An 18011-nucleotide genomic window follows, 5' to 3' on the forward strand; every position below is an offset into this window, starting at 1 on the left:
TTCTGGTTGCGGATCAGTGTGACCAATGTGTGACCCTGGGGCGGCCAATGTGGCTTTTCGCCGTTTCGCCCCGCGGCTACCTGTAACCGTGACGATGTCGTCGTAAAATAATCATCACTTCACTTCGTAGGCTTCGACGGACCGGCTCCGTTCGGCTCAGCAGGACCTGTCGAGTTGTGTCTTTGTTTGGGCGACCGAAAAAAAAACGGACTTCTCGCTGGCTATCGAGAAACTGTAACCGAGCCTGGACATAAAAGAAACGGATCCTGCACGCCTTTTTATTATCATTCGGAATCCTATTATCCCATTTTGTAGCCGTTTCTTCACTCTCTCTCTCTCTCTATCTCTCTGCACTAGGTTTCCAGGATCCCGCCTGGAGGTGGGAAAATATTAAGCTCTGTTGCAGTTGCCCGAAATGGAACGAAAAAAAGAGACATAGAGAGAGACAGAGGGAGCCAGGCCAGCCAGGAACATATTGGTCTTGATCGGTAGTGGGTTGACAGCGAGTCACACCAGGGGATTCCCATCGAGAGGCAACCTTCATCCGATAGCTCTATCCCTGTTCCGGACCCGTGTGGATCACAGTACCTCTAGCTCGCTCCATGCCGCACCACCTACACTCGCTGTCACTGAGCTAATCTGTTCGACTCCTGTAAACGTTGACTTTTATTTATGGCCATTAATTCGGTTACTTATGAGTCCCGGGCACATTCCTAACCCACCGAGCGTCCACCGGCGGGTGGACCGGGGACGGCTACTTACGTCTTGAAGTGGACCGGGGCGAGAGGCAGAAAGGAAAAATTTGTCCCTCCGGAAGGGTGTCCAGCGAACGCACCCCCTGGCCCAGCTCTGAAGAGCACCAGAGCAGACGAGCGAGCGCACAGGTAGTGCGGAGACACGTGGAGAAGGCCCAAAAGGACTAAACAAAAAAAAGGAAAGGTTGGCACCTCAACTTGCTGGTGGCCAGTGTCCGAACTTATGAATGAATGGGTGTTAAAAAATGAATAAGAACTTCGGACAACAAAAAGCCGAAAACGGTCAACCACGAGACAGAGAGGCAGAGGGAAGGCCCACAGAGACCCCGCTCAATGGCAGCATGAATGGGCACAGAAGAAAAGGACATGAAGACCCGGCCCAGACAGTGCGTCGTCGTCGTCGTCGGTCCCGTGATGTCTTCCAGGGTGGGCGGAAGCCCTGGACCCGTGCGGTAAATTTGTACACTTGCCACGGTGGACACAGCGACCACGATCAGGCCGTGCCCCGGGGACGAGATCGTGCGAAACCGTCGATCGATGTAGGTCAATCGACGGTCCGGGGCTGATTATCATTTGAATCCTTCCAGCCTTGCCGGAGAAAGGTAACAGGCTTGGTCAGGTAACCCGCTACGTACGTGGCACTTTCTTCTCCCAACGAGCAGAGCAGAGGTATTTCGGGAAAACTGATTCCGATTGACAAAATTCGAGTCAATCGAAGGGAGTTTGCGGTTTCATTCATCGTTCCTTCGGTCCGAACGGATCCACAGAGTCGGCAGACGCAAGTCTGGGAACGTTTTGCCCAACACCTTCAGTTCATTCAGAGGGAAACTGATCTCGATTTCGTTCGCACGCCTGAACCAATTAATGTTCTTCTTTTCTGTTTCTTCACCTAGTCGTTCATTGTCGGAATTGAAGATGTATCGCGTGGGAGAACGTATGCGTTTTGGGTTGGTGATTTATTGGGAAACATTGTGTCATCTTTCAGGCGACGGTTCTACGCCCTATGTAAGGGGCAGGTTTAGAAGATACGCTTAACGTGATTAGTGTAGGTTAGCTAATTGTTACATCGTATCGCAGGACTTTTTAACCGAGCCAAGAACCGAATATTCCAGCCAGCGATAGCAATAATTTAAAAAATAGTTCTATGAGGATAGTTTCCTAGACCTCTCCTATCATGACCATGGATAATTGGACACTGAGCAAGCGCATTATGTCGATAAGTCGTCAACGTAGATTTTGATTGGAAAGACGTTAAATGAGTCGTCAGCTTAAATCAGTTTAGGTCACGTTTACTAGGCAGAAAAATTGGAATCGAAATAGGTAAATTTTATCGTTGCATGATTTATTTAGTAATTAGTAATTAGTATCCTTCAACGGAATTAGCTAAGTGGTTCCTCGCTATCTAAAATAAATTTATCTTATTTGGAAGTAACTTAAAACTGCACTAAATGCGATTGAAAAAAAATGCAAAAAATATTTTCAAAATGTATCGAACATTTTTTTAAATTAAATGTAAAGAAATTGTCTTTCCAAAAATGCAATTTTCAACGATATTGCATATATTGATTTACTTCGATAAAAATTTCTCGTTACGATTACGAAAAGTTTGATATTAAAGATCTGCCTCACAAAAACGAACCAAAAGAAAAGAATAAAGAAACATAAAAATTATCGGATTCTAATGCCATAGAAAATTAAAACGCCCAACTGCAACTCGAAATTCATCGTGATTTTTTTAATAACAGCAAAATCAATCTTCAAAAACTCAAAAATTTATGCAACCAAATTTATTAACCATCATTGAAGCATGAAGCAAATGATTGATTGCCCATGAGAATTGATTTGAAACAATAAAATTTTAAAACAATTTTCAATTAACAAATACATTTAAAAAAAAGTCATTGCATTTTCGTTAAATGTTATTATTTTGGGCTGAATTGTATCACACACCTGCGAATAGTAATGGTCAGCTTTGATGTTACAATTTGCTATTGGCCAATAAACATTCGCTTTGAAACGATTAGCTATAAATCGACGTTTACCTTGATCGTTACACCAATTGTTTATCGCACTCGCGGTACATTAGTACGGGGATTCAATCTGCCCTGGGCCATTTTAAATTGCCGTTTCAAGGCCAGAAATGTGACAGATTTTAATCGTAGCATATTGTGTCCCAATCTCGCTAAACTGAGGAATTTTCGATTGTAATTCCAATCATTGGTGCGATGACTGTGGCATTGACCACTAGTGTCGGGACGCATCCCATAGCTAAAGGACGACGACGACGATGACAGCGTAAAAGAAACAATCACGCTCGAGTTACGAGATATCAACCAGCAACTGCCGGGACCCAACGCTAAATTGTCTGTTAACGGCCACCGGTTGCCTTATCGCCCTTCGGCTGCGGGACTGTCGGAGGCCTTTACGGCCCGAAGGGGGCCATAACGAGGCTCGAGCGCCGTCAATCGGTGGTGCCGAGGGGTTGTAAATTCAATTTAGCTGACGTGTTTTTTGTTCTTCCTCCCATTATTGTACCCTGAGGCGGCCGAGTGCCATCTTTAGTTCCCAGTTATCCCTTTTCCGCGTGTCACAAGCCCGCGGGACACGGCCCTTTGGACACAACGAGCGCATCCAAAACGCCCAATGGGTTCGCTGGGCCAACGGGAGGGCCATCGACAGTCGGCGGAAAAACCGAGCCGGTCCTCGGTGAGGGTTCGACCGTGGATAGGGTTGAGCGATGTAAGTGGAAAATATGCAGGACATTGCTGGCAATTGTAGCGACCGGCGTAATGGACCGGGGGCCTTCGATTGAATCTCCCATCGTTTAAGGACGAGAAATGTGGAAGTTGCCCAAGATGATCGCGCCGTGGCAGCGGTGGCCATCGACGGATGCTGCGCCCGGTTGCTGTTCTGCTCTCGGCTATTGTTGCACCCCTCGGGAGTTCGTCCTGCCACACACAACCTCCTGGCAGGAGCCGGCCACATACGCGCACGCCATTTTCCGCCGACAGTTGGTGCGACATCACGCAAACGGCCCACCACAAACACTCGTCGACGCTTCGTGGCTTCAAGTTACTAGCTCTACTGCCGCGCTTGTCCCTCGCGGTTTCCCCCTCGAGAATGTCCTTATCGGACGACCATGACTCCTGCGGTACCCTCGCGGCGGCACCTACTTCCAACGGTGCCAATATCTCGGTGCCTCTCTGTCGCTCTCCAGCAGCTTGTGATTCGATCTAATAAATAATAAGCAAATGCTCACGATACGTGCCGGTGTATGAGTGTGTAGGGCTAGAAGGGACCGCTACTCGGAGGAGGGAGTCCGCAATCGAGGGGTTCCGGTGCGTGCGGTGTGTGGTTTGTCAGCGCACGGATGGAAGGATGGCTGCGGAACCCAAAATGGCAGAGTTGCACTTATTCGCTCACCCGTTGTCGCAAATTGTCGCACGCACCGCAGGCCTAATGGACGTGATCGAGGAGTTGTGGTGCGGGTTTGACCACATCGCCCTGGCGGCGCAAGGGGAACGCAGAAACCCTATAGACCCGATCTCTCCGATACGACGGGATGGTCGGGAACTTATCTGCCGGCCCCGTGGGTTGGGACGTAGAACACGCGTGGAAAAACAGCGTGGAAAGGCCAACAAATGGTTATGGAGGCCCTTGCCGTGGAGGGGTTCGGCCTTCGAGAGGCGAATATTCAATTGGCCCGGCCCCGGCGGGGCGCACGCCGTTCCAAGATGATATATTGCGATTGTTGGATTTTCTAATCGTGTTATCCCCGCTTTATCCTCCTTTCAGCGGCGTGTGTATTTATCTTATTATATGTCCTTTTTTGTGTCCGCAGATGATGGAATGACGCGTCCATAAAGTAGCGCGCCATCACTTACGTCAGACCGGAAACTGCACCGCGTTTTGCATCGGGATCGCCCATCGTCGGGTCGCTTCCGAAGGCGACAGTGCGTAGTCTCGTTATATTGAATCGTGCGAGAAAATTTGTCGCATTTCTTGCAGCAGATATGAAAACATAAAAGTCTTTCACTGGAGAAAGTGTCACGATATAAAACCAAATATACAAAAGAAGTTCGATACATAGTGCAACAATTCTTGAAACGATTCTAACAATTCTGAATTCTAGCAGAACTAAAATTATCTTTCAATTTTATGATCTATGCAATCTTTATTCCTTGGGGAACGAAGGTGTGCTCTTTCCCTGGATTGATGCTGCTAGTTGGCTCAATTAATTGATCAGACACTGTCAGTACTTATGCTTTCTATGATACCGATACTGAATACTGATACTGAAGATAACGTGAATGACTGTTCCTTCCGGTTCTTTTTCGCGCACATTTTGCACCTTCACTAAATTAACTTTTGTCACATGTACATCTTAATATTTTTAATCCAATACGCTCTGCTATGGAATGGAAATGGGACAAATAAGAGTAAGTCCATATGCGTTATCTTATCCGTTTTATTTATTTTTCTGCTTCTTTGGCTTCATTGTAAGTGACTTTTGCACATAAAACATTTTTCTGAAAACATCATTTATTTATTTAATTTTGCATGACCACATGGTTGAATATTTAAGTAACGGCTATTCTCTGAAATCTGCATACTAGTCTGCCCAACACATCGATTTCTTTAGGGATCGGACAACCAGGAAAAGATAAATCTTTGATATTGAAATTTGAAGTTGAAATTAAACTAAACGCTGCTGCGTGTTATGTTCACCTAATTTATAACCACAAGCGTCAAAAGTGAAACTCTACTAGGACGGCGAATTTATTTTTACTGTAATTTTTTTCCTGTTTTTTCCTTATTTAACTTTTATCGCAATTGATTAATTAGGATATCCTTAATTGAATTAGCTTTGTTCATAACATTTAAAACCTGGAGCTCTATTTTTCAAATGATCTCTTCTTTAATAAAACCAAAGCATTCGAGCAATCAAAGCATTGGCAGAAATATAAAGAATGCAATAAAATTCACGGGTACTTTTATACTGGTATGGCTTAATATTTACTGTTTCACTTGTAATCCACGCATCTTTACACAATTAACACGTTGACGTCGTTTTAAGGAACGAATTTCCACAATTAAGTAATAGTTAAATCACTTTAAGCTCAAAGTTGATTTTTTATCATGAATCGTGAAAGTAAGTAAGAGAGTGACTGATACCGCCAGTCAAAAAAGTCCAAATGAATTCGCTGATATTGAGTTAACACGTTTTACGATGTAGTGATTTGGTTACGAAAGGAAATAAAATAAGCATAATTTTCCTGTGCCACATTGCCCTGTTTCGAAACCTTGTTCAATAGCGCTCCGCACAAACAGTTTAGCGAAAAGTCGAACCAACAGAGCATACAAATCAATATCAAAATAATCGAAAGGACGAACGATGCACAACATCAAACACGGAACACGTGCGATGTTGTTGTGTAAGGATGCTGTTCCAGCGATACCGTTGGGTTACTTTCTCCCACTACAACGGGTGATGCGATGCAGCAGACCTTCATCACAGCCGTATGACAAATTTTCCCGTTCTGCGTCCTGGAGGGCCACCTGGTAGAATTTGAACGATTCGTTCGTTGTAGTATCAAACGAAAAGAAAAAAAATTGATTGAAGTTGTCTTCACATCAGAAAGGACCACTCCTACTCAACCGAGGGGGTAACGTCATCGAGGACTTTTCGACCCGCAATCGCAAGACGGGACAGGGTTTCGTGCGAGGGTCTGCTGATTGGTTCCACGAACCCACGCCATTATCAAGGACACCGCGTAGGCACCGTGTGTCCTTTGCGCGCTGGTGTTACGTTTCAGAGAAATTAAAATCTTACAATAGCGCAAAATAGCTTTGTTAAAAGCTTTACCAGTTCTCGTTGGTTCGCCAGTGCTGCATGAGGTCCGTAAATTGATGCAATTAACGGCGGCGCAGTTGTTGGCAGAAGAAAGCACCGGGCCGTGTGGTTAATTTCACCCAAACGAAGACACCCCGGGCCGGTCAATGGTGGAGTCGGGTTAAGGACAAAAACTAGGTGCCAGCACACCACCCAAGCAGACAGCGCTTGGATAAACCAACTCGCCGCGGACAGGACCCGATCCTGTCGAAGGCAGATAAGGATCATCCGGCTGTGTACGACGTTCCGTAACATGATCGATCTCTGGCCTTTTTGTGTCCAGTGCGTCTTCCTTTGTGCTTTCCCTCCACTGAGCGAACCCATCATAACAAACAAAAGTGATTGCTTTTTTGCGTGGGACACCAGAGCCAATCGAACGGACGCGATAGCAGTATAACACCGTTTTGATGAGGTAATTCAACAACAAAAGCGAGGGCGAAAGATTCCGTGCCAAAACGTCGGGCCAACATAAATTTGGCCCCAATGGGAAAGTGCCATAATTCTTCTCGATATCGAACACGGTTGATCTTTCTTCGCTGATCTCTACTTTCACCTATTATTACATAGGTATGCCACAACGTTTACCTTTGGTCCTCTAAGGTACAGGGACTCTAGGTAAAAGGACAACTTGGTGGGACACCGAATGTACGGATCGTGCAGACACGGACAAGACGTATCGGCATTGTTTTCGCCAGGACGATCGACCAAGTTTCGCAACTCTCTAGGGTACCACCGCAGACTGCATGGCACCGTGAACTCTGGCCGTAAGCCCAGACGGTTCCTGCGAAGAACATAGGGACGCGACGATGAAGAAGGATTTGATGTTTTAATTATCCACTAGGGCTGGGGCGAAGCAGTGAAAGACCACAGGCAAAGTAATGGTTACAAAATTGTGCCATAATTGATACGCTTCCGTCTGCGTAAATGATTCGTCATTTGAAAACTTCGAAGAGCCCACCCCAGAGCCGTTTAAAGGCAGGAAGAACAATGTCTTCCGGTCAGCTCAAGGACAAACAAACACGGAAGGTGGCACCATTCTTCCGTCCGGTAAAATCCAGTTGCCCACCGGGGGGCTCGGTCTGATCCTGTGTTTGAACGGCGGAATGCCGTGGCATCGTCCTTTTTCGGCGTCCCACTCCTCTCCTTCGAAGGCTGACCTTTATTATCCCGGGTGCTCCGGCTTACTTCCGCTTACCTTACCGTCAGCTGTGAGTCCAATTTGTGAGATTGGGCTTTTTTCTTCGTCACACAATTGATCTCACTTCCGTAGATGTGCGTAACCTCAATGTTTGTTGTACTGTTGTTGTGTCAAACACATCTCTTTCAATCATCGTTACCTTCGCAGCTTCCTATGGCAATTGTAGTATCAACTGCTTGACTTATGCTGGAAGTAAAAGGGCAAGCAAATCATGTTAAATAGTTCCGCTTCGATTGCCTACTTCTTTTGTGACTTTTGTCGACCTTTCCGTTTTCCGTACACTCATGGTGGCCAAATTTTGTTCGCAACGCATCCTTCCGGCTTGATCGAGTTGGGCTTAGTTGTTTTTGTTGGGCCTTTTCTCCATCAATCCAAGCGTCTCTGTCGAAGCAAGTGACATTATTTGACGTTAATTTATCAAAATTAATAATAGAAATGATCCTTCCAGAAGTGCTCATTGAGCGGAAAAGGCCATTTACCCAAGCTTTAGGCATTTAGGGGCTATCTTCTGCAGGTGTGGTCCTGATGCCCATCCAGGTGGAAGATTTCCTTATCCAACTAGCGCGCCTAATGAACAGTTCCAACGTGCTGCAAAAAGGATTATCTCTCCTCGCAGTAGGCCTATCCTGTGATAGGCTTTCTGTAAAAATATATATGTTATTTAAAAGAGTATAACTCTAAAATGTATCTATTCTTAGAATCATTGACCCAATAAATTAGACCTATCGATTCTAGCGATTGAACAATTTCCATTATGGTAAATTTTATCAAAAATATTACAGCATAAGGCCCAAAGTATAACAATGGTTTCAAAATTATCATCCAGATTCTATATGCAATCAAAAAACATTGTTTCTCGCATAAAATTACCAAAACACGGGCGAAATACTCATAATTCGGTTAAAAAGTTCGCGAAGAAATAGCACCGTGTTCTCCTACTGTAGGGAAATTTCGGAAGGATGTGCAAAGGAAGTAGGCACGTCACAAAATAATAAGGAAATTAATTATTAAGGAAAAATAAGGAATCAAACTTGGGTCTGTAATTAGCACAATCGTTGTCCAAAGGCAACGCTCTAGTTTATTGGCGTTAATCGAAGTAATAAATACGTTGTATCATCCACGGCTTAACTAATTGGAACGAGTAGTGATGTAAGAAACAATACAAAATTTTGATGTTTATAGCAACCAAAATGTTTTATTTCGTCTTATATATAAACTCTTATACATATTCGTCTTATATAAAAATAATTAAATACAAACTTGTTAAGCAAGGGCCACACACAGCGTAAAACCTAGCGTAAAAGGCCCCGGTAAAAGGCCATCGCCCAGGGACACAAACCATTATCGAGATATCATTATCGAAATATCGAGATAACACTCTACTAATCAGTGTACGGGGTGTGCTGTTCAATCTGTTAACCACACCCTGCCCACGAACAGAAAGAGTCTATAAGGCAAGTGGTGCGGTCCTGCGGGCGGATATCTGCCAAATTTTCGCATACGTTATTGACCTCGAAACTGCTCAAATTGAGTGTCTGTCCGTTGTTTCTACTGTATAAAACCGTGTGATGTAAAAAACCAAAATAAATGTAAATAATAAAAAAATGGGTTGTGCTTTAAATTATACTAAAAAGAAATTAACTAAAAAGAAAACAGAAAAATGCGATGACTTAGGGCGATCAAATAGAGATTCGTTACCTTGAGAGCATCGAAAGATCCGCACAACAATTTATTAACTATGGCCCAAGTTTTGCATTCATTAGTGTTATTTGTACTTTCAAACAATCGCCTGCAATTTATTTCACTCTTCAACCAGGCTGTCGTTACTGTTGGATTCCCATTCGTCATCATCGTGGGTCGATCCTGGCATGTACTCGTCCGACGAGGAGCCACCGAAATCGAACATTGATTCGTCGTCTTCTTCCTCTTCTTCCTCATCAGACAATGGGCTGCCTCCAACCCCGAAATACCTTGCAGCAGTACGCTGTCGATTAGTAGCTGCCGGATCTTGTGCAGTTCCCGGAGTGTTGATACCTAAAAATATATATCTGTGCAGAATCAGAACAGACTATGTAGCAGCTTTTTAAGGAACAACGTTTATTTGACAAACTACATGTTATACAACAATTAGAATATGTTTTAAGTTGTTTAAGGTTAGTAAACAACAATCTGTAATCCCACCAAACTACTTCATTAAAAAATCCTTGTATTTTTCAGGTAAAACTTTCTTTCTTTCCGATCGTCGGTTAGGCGTACATTGCGAAGAACTATTTATGTCCTTTGTAACTACTGGAAGATACTTACTCGGATGGAGGTGTTGAAAGTCGACAAAATGCTGCGGGTTTCTTCTGTAACACCTGGGACCATAGGGACAGAATGGTGCATCCGGCGGTGCCGGCGGAAAGTATGGTCTGCGATAGTCACGATCACCCGGATGTGCATACTGATCACGATGATCCCTGCCACCACGATAGCAACGTATACCATAATCACACGATGGCCGCAGTGTGGTATCCGGTAGTGCAGGAGTTGGTTTGAGGATACCATCTTTAGTATCAACCGCGGCATCGGGATCAGGCTTTACAGATACCGTTGACGTGGGCGAAGCTGGTTCAGTTTTTATACTTTGTGGGAGACTTTCGTTGGCAGCCACGGGTTCTGTTACATCTGACGACGTTGAGGAACAAGGCAATTGATCCTCACTGTTCGCCCGATTCCGTTTGCTGCTCCCTGCTTCTTCAGAGCTACCAAGAAGTTCATCGGGCTTGCGTTTGGTTGTCGAAGTTCGCGTAGTTGCATCGTTGTTGTTCATCCGGACTGGTTCCGCAGTTTGTGTGTTTTCCTCATTCATTCCATCTTCCTTTGCTTTCACCTCGTACCAGAAGAACTTTTCTAGAAGCCCGAACTGGTCGCCCACTTTCAACGAAACGCTTTCGTCTTTTGCCAGCTCGAGGAGTGAGGCGGAAATGTTGCGGCGGTAATATAAGTGATTGGTTGGGTGTAGTGCTTTGATGAAAATCGTTCTTATCTCTCCCTCCTTAACATATTTGATAAGCCCGTGGTGACGCGAAACGTGTTTATCGTCGCACTATTCGTCGAATGAGATAAAAACACATGATAGAAAACATGAAATTTCATGAACGTACATGAATCAACGCTTACCTCAAAGAAAAGATGACGTCCAAAGTTTTGATCATCTTCCGGCACAGCAATGGTTTTGCTATGGGTGATATCGTAAAGAACAAGCTCAGCCATCTTCAGGTAGATTGTTGCACAATTCCCGTAAACTAAACTCGTGAAATAGTCGATGGAATTTTCATGTTCAAACTACGCAAATAATCCGCTTTCGTTCCCTCGCACTGTTATGATTCAAGGCGCACTTTCGACTGTCAAATATCAAACGTCACCGTTTGCTTTGACGTATCATTGCTTACTTCATCGTACAAATAATTTGAAAATGTTTAGGAGATGATTGTTTCATTTATGCGATAAAAATACGTTTATTTTTTGCGACAGAAACATTTGTAAACATTAGGGTGGTGGAAAGACATCGATTGTGCGTTCAAAAAGGCTAAACCCCTTGAATCTGTCGGTATAACCGGAATAGAAAACATCGACAACAAACATTTCTGTCAATCTGTTGAGCTTTATTTATGTGTGTACCATATGAATGTATTTTGGTTTGGTGCCTTAAACAAATAAATGTTTTCATTGTTTGATAATGTAGTGTAATGTGTTGTAACCATTGATTCCATGGCTAAACCGTGCAGTAATTTAACACGTTGTGAGTTTTCTCCGTTGCCAACACGAGAGCATCCATTTTTCAGGCAATCAAGCAGGCCATTTGAAGCGAATGAAAAGAATATCTGCAGAAGGAGATAAGGCACAACTTTGTTTAAATTTGTGTTATTTGTAGATGAAAAAGTCCAGCTTCTCAGACTAGATGGCTGATTCTCACTTAATTGAAAAGCTGAAGGTAACATGAAGATGGTTCCTAGACGTACTGAGTTTTAATACCGGTTTTCGTAACATTCTATTCTTTCAGTTTGGCAAACGGTACATCCTGGCGGATATCGTGCTTGTGCCGTTATCGTTCGCCCCAAAACATGCCGGTCCCAACGCAGATTATTTAATACCCGCGCGGAATAAGTATCTTACGCGCGACATTTGGCAATCGTTCGTTTACCGGGAGTTGTTCGATGTTTTCCGCAAGCATTTACCCCAACACGAGCGGGATAACGGCAAACGGGAGTTTGAGGTGAACCGAGAGTACCGTGTGCGCTGTTCCGAACTCCCCTACCTGCAGATGAAGTACAAATTCCGAGATATACAGTTTCGCAATGTGTTAAATACCCTTTGGAGCCATTTGACAGACAGCCCTTTGGAGGAGCCATCTTCTTTGCACGAGATCAGTATCTGTGTTGAGATTAGCGATCAAGGCCAAGCTCTTTTCAGCGAGTGTGATGACCGCAAACGCAAAAAGGTGATCAAGCGATTGGTAAAGGGAATCGATGGCCTAACTGCAGCACCAACTTGTGAAACAAGCACACTAACCTCCGCAAACGTTGAGCGATACCCAAGGGTTGAGGAGTACTGTCCGGAACCTGTCCATCGAGGACGACAAAAGAATGCAGTGTCACAGATCTCCGAGTACGTTCCAGTTACCTTGAATGGCCACCCACCGGGAACAAAGTGCACATACAAACCATCAAAAGTAATCGACACTGGGAGACTGCAGGACTTCCGGTCTGAACCGGATCCGTACACACCAGATGCGGGAGAGCGACCAATGAATGTGTCGTACACTCCTACCTCCACAAATCGACTTTTTGAACAGGAAAAACAAAAGCGGAACTCTGTACAGAGACCCAAAGGAGCAAGCACCTTATTTGGGTCTGAAAACGAGGAATATGAGCCCATCGGGCCGCAGATTGACAAATTGATGGGAAGTGGGTGCCGAGAGGATAGGTCCTCAGATAAAAATACCTTGCGCGATGAAGGAAGAACAGGTTCTAGCGGTTACAACTTACCCACGAAGAAAAGCTATTCAGTTGTTCACAAGCGGGAAGAGTCATCACGGAATGCCAAACAAAGAATCTGACATCTTTGAACGTTGCGCAGATAAAAGAAAAACCTTCCACCTTCGAAATCCGAGGAAATTTGCCGTTGAGCGTGAATTGCAAAAGTAGTGCAATAAAAAAAACGAAAACCGGAAATAGAGCGAATACGGACTAAAAGAACGTAACAGAGCTGCAATGAAAAAATATCTAGTAAGTTGTGCTATTTCGCGGATCTAGAGAACATGTTGAACATGACCATTGCCCAATCTGCGTATGAAAATTTCGATGCCGCAATTAAAAGCGCATGCGAATGCCTATTTTTGCACAATTTTGCGACGTTGCCTATTTTTACACAATGGCTCAAATCTAATAGACATCTTGTGCCACTCGATCAAGCATCAGTAATCTATGCAAAATATAAATATTTTAGCACCAATTTACACGCTGGAAGTCATCACAAGAAAATGATTATCTTATCACGTATACCATAGCGTACTAAATATATATCTATCTAAAGATAAAACACAAAATATCACAGACAAAATATTACATTTTTAGTGCAATAAAACAAAAGCTTTTTTTATTTAGTTAATTCAAATAGAGTTAACACTTTTTCTTCACACCTCCATAATGCACACTACAAACATACTAGTTCACGATGCACCTTCCACTATCTCTTCATTCATATCGTAATCATTATCAAAATCGTAATCCTCCTTCTCTTCCTTCGTTCCGCTGGCCGGTTGCTCTTGTTTGTTTTGTTGCTTCTTGCGTTTCTTGAGCTGCTGCTTCATGTTTCGGTTCGTTGTTTGATTACCGTCAAGCTTGAACATCGGATCCTTCCGGAAGCGTTTCTCTTCTTCAGCGTAATCGTTCACCTTACGCTTGCGGCTTCGACCATCGCCACTAGCTGCAGCCGAACCATCGTCACGCTCAATGATGGTGCCTTCATTTGAGAGCATCTGTTTCAGCGCCCCACTTCGATAATCTTCCTTCGACAGGTGCATGTTTACCGATCCACCTGTATCGATCTCCATGGTTAGGATGTCCTCCTTTTTTATAAGCTGCGCATCCATGGCATCGCTGCCCTTCAATGTGAAGCTAGCTTCGTATTGATCGCTGAGCTGTGCGACAACGGCATCCAGCTGATCAAGATTAAACTCTGGTACGCTGCTCGCGTCGGCAGGATTTACAAGCTGAGCGTCCAGATGAACCTCGTCGGTACTGTCCTCGGGCGGATGGGTACAGTATTTGATTTTACCACTGTTCCAGTCTTCAATCAGCGTGCGGGCAGCCTTTCGTACGTCCGGCACACCCTTCTTGGCGAGAGCCCCCATACGGATGGCTTTTTTTGCGAGAAACTCATCGGTCGAATGGAATTCGCTCACATCGTACAGCTTGCAGAAGTACATCATCGTGCCTCGCTTCAGTATATCTTCTGCAAGGGGAAACGGATCGCCAATTTCCGTTACTTTTTGTGCGTTACGAAGGGCAAAGAAGCGGTTTTGGTCCTGATCTTTCGGTCGTTGAAACACAATGCCCGGGCTGTCCAGCAGTTTGACGTGCGAATCGATCTGTACCTCCTGCATTTGCTTTGTAACACCTGGCTTGGCGCCTACCATGCAAGCTCGCTTACGTTTCAATGAATTTACGAGCGAACTTTTACCAACATTTGGGAGTCCGACCACGCCGACACGTATCGAAGTGCGAAGATTGTCGCTGCGGCAGTAGTTGGCAAGCAGCTCTTTCAGCAGATCGGCGCCGATGCAAGGTGAAGAGTCGAAGTTTTTCACCGCTTTGAATTTTTTCTGACCAATGTTAGCTTTTTGCGCTTGAGTCGTGGCCTTGAACGGAATGACCGGCCCAGAACGGCGCAGATATTTTATCCAGCGTTCGAGGTTGTCACGTGGTACCAGGTCGGCTTTGTTGAGTATGAGCACCAACCGCTTCTGACCCGGTGCTTCGCGCACAATTTTGGCCACCTCCAAGCACCGTGTTCCGAGAGGATCGCGGGCATCCACCACTTCTAGTATAACGTCAGCGGCATCGATAACTTTCTTGAACTCCTTGAAGTATGCTTTCAGAGACTGTTCTTTGCCCTGAGTGTTTACATTAGCGTACTGTTCTTCCTCCTGCTGCTGGGTGTTGTCCGCACCGAATTGATCCGTGCGCTTTTCGGCCTCGGCCACCATCGATTGCAGCGTTTGCGATCGTAGCGCCTCATGACGCTGTTGTTTTTGAAGTTCCTTTTGTTGCAATCGAAGCTCCTCCTGCTTCTGTTTGTATTGCTGCACATCTTCCAGGACTTCCTTTTTGAATGGGCATATGTTCGGCACCTGAATCAGCTTCTGTTTTTTGCTCTTCAGTTTCGGCAGTTTTTTCGCCTCCTTGGCCCTCTTTCGCTTGCTGTCGGCAATCTTCTTGATCACCTTATAGCGGAGCGATGCCTTTTGACGCTTCGACTTACGACCTGCAAGAGAACACAATGTATCTTTACGTTCGAAATGGCAGTAAACACATAGAATACTCACACTTTAATGCCTTCAGAGCCATTTGGTTGCGTTGTTTGCTCTTTGTCTAGGAAAGAATTCCAGCGGCACGAAACACGTTTTCTTCGCCCTGTGATCGTTCGTGGCCGGAGCCGCATGTTTTGACATTTGCACCACGAGGCACCTCTTTTCTTCGTTACTAAACCCTGCACACATAACATGCCAGACACTGAAAGCATTTTTGCTGCATGGTACGAAGTGTTTCATTTACTTTTCTAGGTTTGCGGGGCACGGGCACTGTGGATCTCAAACACCTGGAACGATGGTTTTATTATTAATTTCGAGAAAAATGTTAAGTTAAAAAGTGCGTTAATAAAAAAGCATCGCAAAAGTGCTGTCAGTTTTGGGACCGATGCTGTCAATACGTGATTTCCGCAACTGTCAAACTGGCGCCGAGATTTCTGAATCGTGACAAGCGAATGTTGAATAATCAAGATATTCGTTTCGATATTCTTTAAATATTCGTAGATCGTCCCTGCGACACTTTGACCGGCTGCTGAATAATTGGATGCACACTCCGGGCTATAATGTGAGAGGGGCAGTGTGGAACAACTTGGCCAACTATCATAGCGAGCACCACGAAGGACAGCCCGCAAATAGCAACACAGCTACGCAATGATACGCGGGTTGGTGTCGAAGGGCAATATTGTCGCTCATCCTAGTTGGACCAAAGACCAAACCGTAATCCCCGTGACCATAGCGTATCTCCGACGATCGCCGTGTATACCATGGAGTTGCCCCGCCAAAAGCCCCAACGCGACCCGTTCGCCGGTATGGCCGCTGGCCGAGCGAAGACAAAACCTCGCGAGTTATAGTACCAGGCAAAAGCATGAGTACCGGCTGCAAACGATACCAAATACGGTCGGCATCCTCGGAGCCCGGGGTGTCGCAAGTGATAATAGTCGTAAGCGCGGAGTGAGCCGGCAAGAAAACGCCAAGGATAGCAACAGCGACGGCAATGGTAGTTGGCGGCAAAAGATTTCCCCATACGCACGGTTAATGCGTATCGATCGACCGATCGGTTCGTGGCTTCTATTTTGGCCGTGTGGTTGGAGCATAGCATTGAGTGCTCCGGCGGGTTGCTGGCCCGACCCATTGATGCTGGGCCTGTTTGGCGTAGGAGCGTTCGTGATGCGCGGTGCCGGCTGTACCATCAACGATCTGTGGGATCGCGATATTGATGCCAAAGTGGAAAGGACGAAAAATCGACCACTGGTTGCGGGGGACATCTCACAGTTCGATGCGTTCGTGTTTCTGGCCGGCCAGCTCGGCGTTGGATTAACGATTCTACTGCAACTTAACTGGTACTCGATAGTACTGGGCGCTAGCTCGTTAGGTCTAATCATCGTTTACCCGCTGATGAAGCGCATCACGTACTGGCCACAGTTGATGCTAGGTGCCACGTTCAATTGGGGTGCCCTGCTGGGCTGGAGCGCTACGCAAGGTTCGGTCGACTGGGCTGCCTGCTTGCCCCTTTACGCAGCCGGCGTGTGCTGGACAATCGTGTACGACACAATCTACGCACACCAGGACAAGGTGGACGATCTGCTAATAGGCATCAAATCGACGGCCCTGCGATTCGGGGACAGTACGAAGCTGTGGCTTAGCGGGTTTACCGTGGCCATGATGGGGAATCTGCTGGCCGCCGGACTAGTGTGCGATCAATCGTGGCCATATTATACCTCGATCGGGCTAATTGCGGCCCATCTAACGCATCAGGTGAGTTTTTGGTTGTTTGACCAAAAGGGGTTCATCTCGTTCCTAATCGGTTTGGTTTTATCCCATTTTCTAGGTTCACTCTCTAAACATCCATAATCCGACGGATTGTGCCTCGAAATTTATTTCCAACCACCAAGTGGGGTTGATCCTTTTTGTTGGCATCGTACTGGGCACGCTTTACAAAAGAAATGTCGACGAACGAACGAAGGGTTCCATTAGTAGCGGAGGGCCCACCACCGGCCCGTTGGGTGCCGCCGTTGCTGGTACGAGAAATATTGCGGTGTAGATATGCTGCAAGGTGTTCCTAGTTTTTTTTAACTTTCTTCGTGTATTATGTTGTGGTTTTAAAGAACGCAATTAGAAGAAATGTACAGCAATCGGTTCAAATTCGAGGGTCGTTCACTATCCGTCCGAAACCATTCGAAGCGGCTTCCAATGAGACGTGCACGTAACGCACACATGCATATTGGAGATGGTGTGTATTTTTGTTCGTCGAATCATTTTGTAAACAAACCATTGCTCCAACAGTATTCGCGGCAGCAGGATCATCCATTGCCATTTTCAGTGACTACTAATTCTCGGAAACCCTTTGTAAAAATCACACGATGTAACAGTGGCAGTTGACAAAGAATTAAATCGATCTCGGCGGACAACAGCATGGAAGAAGTCCAGCCAACTTCGATTGTTTTGCACACAATTTTGCACCCCGGGCGCAAGGGCGATTGGTTGGTTAGTAGTGTGGGTGCGAAGCGAAACGTCAAAAGTTAGGCCGCGAGCTGGTTTCGCCAAAGGAAAACATTCATACTCGGTCTCCGCGGTAGTGGCGTCACCTTCCGG

At 45.5% G+C, this 18011-nt stretch overlaps 4 protein-coding genes across 6 annotated transcripts; 2 read left to right on the forward strand and 2 right to left on the reverse strand.

The window, feature by feature from the left end:
• Positions 1-9155: 9155 nt before the first annotated feature.
• On the reverse strand, positions 9156-11195 carry LOC131209783 (aprataxin and PNK-like factor). Of its 2 annotated transcripts, none has more exons than XM_058202920.1 (3): positions 11009-11195; positions 10151-10934; positions 9156-9880 (listed from the first exon to the last, which is right to left on the reverse strand). In XM_058202920.1, exons 1-3 carry the CDS (start codon positions 11099-11101, stop codon positions 9648-9650), a joined length of 1110 nt encoding a protein of 369 aa, XP_058058903.1. In that variant the 5' UTR covers positions 11102-11195; the 3' UTR covers positions 9156-9647. The 2 variants fall into 2 exon arrangements, with proteins under 2 accessions (XP_058058903.1, XP_058058904.1); XM_058202921.1 differs by having other exon boundaries at positions 9745-9894.
• A 355-nt stretch (positions 11196-11550) lies between these two features.
• LOC131212937 (uncharacterized) lies at positions 11551-13474 on the forward strand. 2 transcript variants are annotated; one of them, XM_058207029.1, is made up of 3 exons: positions 11551-11630; positions 11763-11822; positions 11892-13474. In XM_058207029.1, the coding sequence occupies exons 2-3, from the start codon at positions 11790-11792 to the stop codon at positions 12945-12947; spliced, it is 1089 nt and encodes a 362-aa protein (XP_058063012.1). In that variant the 5' UTR covers positions 11551-11630; positions 11763-11789; the 3' UTR covers positions 12948-13474. The 2 variants fall into 2 exon arrangements, with proteins under 2 accessions (XP_058063012.1, XP_058063011.1); XM_058207028.1 differs by having other exon boundaries at positions 11553-11822.
• On the reverse strand, positions 13459-15539 carry LOC131212936 (guanine nucleotide-binding protein-like 3 homolog). Its single transcript, XM_058207027.1, has 2 exons — positions 15438-15539; positions 13459-15376 (listed from the first exon to the last, which is right to left on the reverse strand). The coding sequence occupies exons 1-2, from the start codon at positions 15457-15459 to the stop codon at positions 13560-13562; spliced, it is 1839 nt and encodes a 612-aa protein (XP_058063010.1). The 5' UTR covers positions 15460-15539; the 3' UTR covers positions 13459-13559.
• A 321-nt stretch (positions 15540-15860) lies between these two features.
• LOC131209527 (4-hydroxybenzoate polyprenyltransferase, mitochondrial) lies at positions 15861-17555 on the forward strand. Its single transcript, XM_058202614.1, has 2 exons — positions 15861-17174; positions 17248-17555. The coding sequence occupies exons 1-2, from the start codon at positions 16071-16073 to the stop codon at positions 17458-17460; spliced, it is 1317 nt and encodes a 438-aa protein (XP_058058597.1). The 5' UTR covers positions 15861-16070; the 3' UTR covers positions 17461-17555.
• The last annotated feature ends 456 nt before the right edge of the window (positions 17556-18011 follow it).

The sequence above is a fragment of the Anopheles bellator genome, chromosome 2 (assembly GCF_943735745.2).
Source record: "Anopheles bellator chromosome 2, idAnoBellAS_SP24_06.2, whole genome shotgun sequence".
In the NCBI taxonomy this organism is placed as follows: Eukaryota; Metazoa; Arthropoda; class Insecta; order Diptera; family Culicidae; genus Anopheles; species Anopheles bellator.

Bases quoted from the DNA above. Each gene is read 5' to 3' on its own strand.
- LOC131209783 (XM_058202920.1), bottom strand. From the start codon at position 11,101: ATGGCTGAGCTTGTTCTTTACGATATCACCCATAGCAAAACCATTGCT. The intron at 10,935-11,008 runs GTAAGCGTTGAT...TTCGACGAATAG, and splicing joins GACGTCATCTTTTCTTTGAG to TGCGACGATAAACACGTTTC. The intron at 9,881-10,150 runs GTAAGTATCTTC...ATATATTTTTAG, and splicing joins CTTTCAACACCTCCATCCGA to GTATCAACACTCCGGGAACT.
- LOC131209527 (XM_058202614.1), top strand. From the start codon at position 16,071: ATGATACGCGGGTTGGTGTCGAAGGGCAATATTGTCGCTCATCCTAGT. The intron at 17,175-17,247 runs GTGAGTTTTTGG...CCCATTTTCTAG, and splicing joins CGGCCCATCTAACGCATCAG to GTTCACTCTCTAAACATCCA.
- LOC131212936 (XM_058207027.1), bottom strand. From the start codon at position 15,459: ATGGCTCTGAAGGCATTAAAGT. The intron at 15,377-15,437 runs GTGAGTATTCTA...GTTCTCTTGCAG, and splicing joins GGCTCTGAAGGCATTAAAGT to GTCGTAAGTCGAAGCGTCAA.
- LOC131212937 (XM_058207029.1), top strand. From the start codon at position 11,790: ATGGCTGATTCTCACTTAATTGAAAAGCTGAAG. The intron at 11,823-11,891 runs GTAACATGAAGA...CTATTCTTTCAG, and splicing joins ACTTAATTGAAAAGCTGAAG to TTTGGCAAACGGTACATCCT.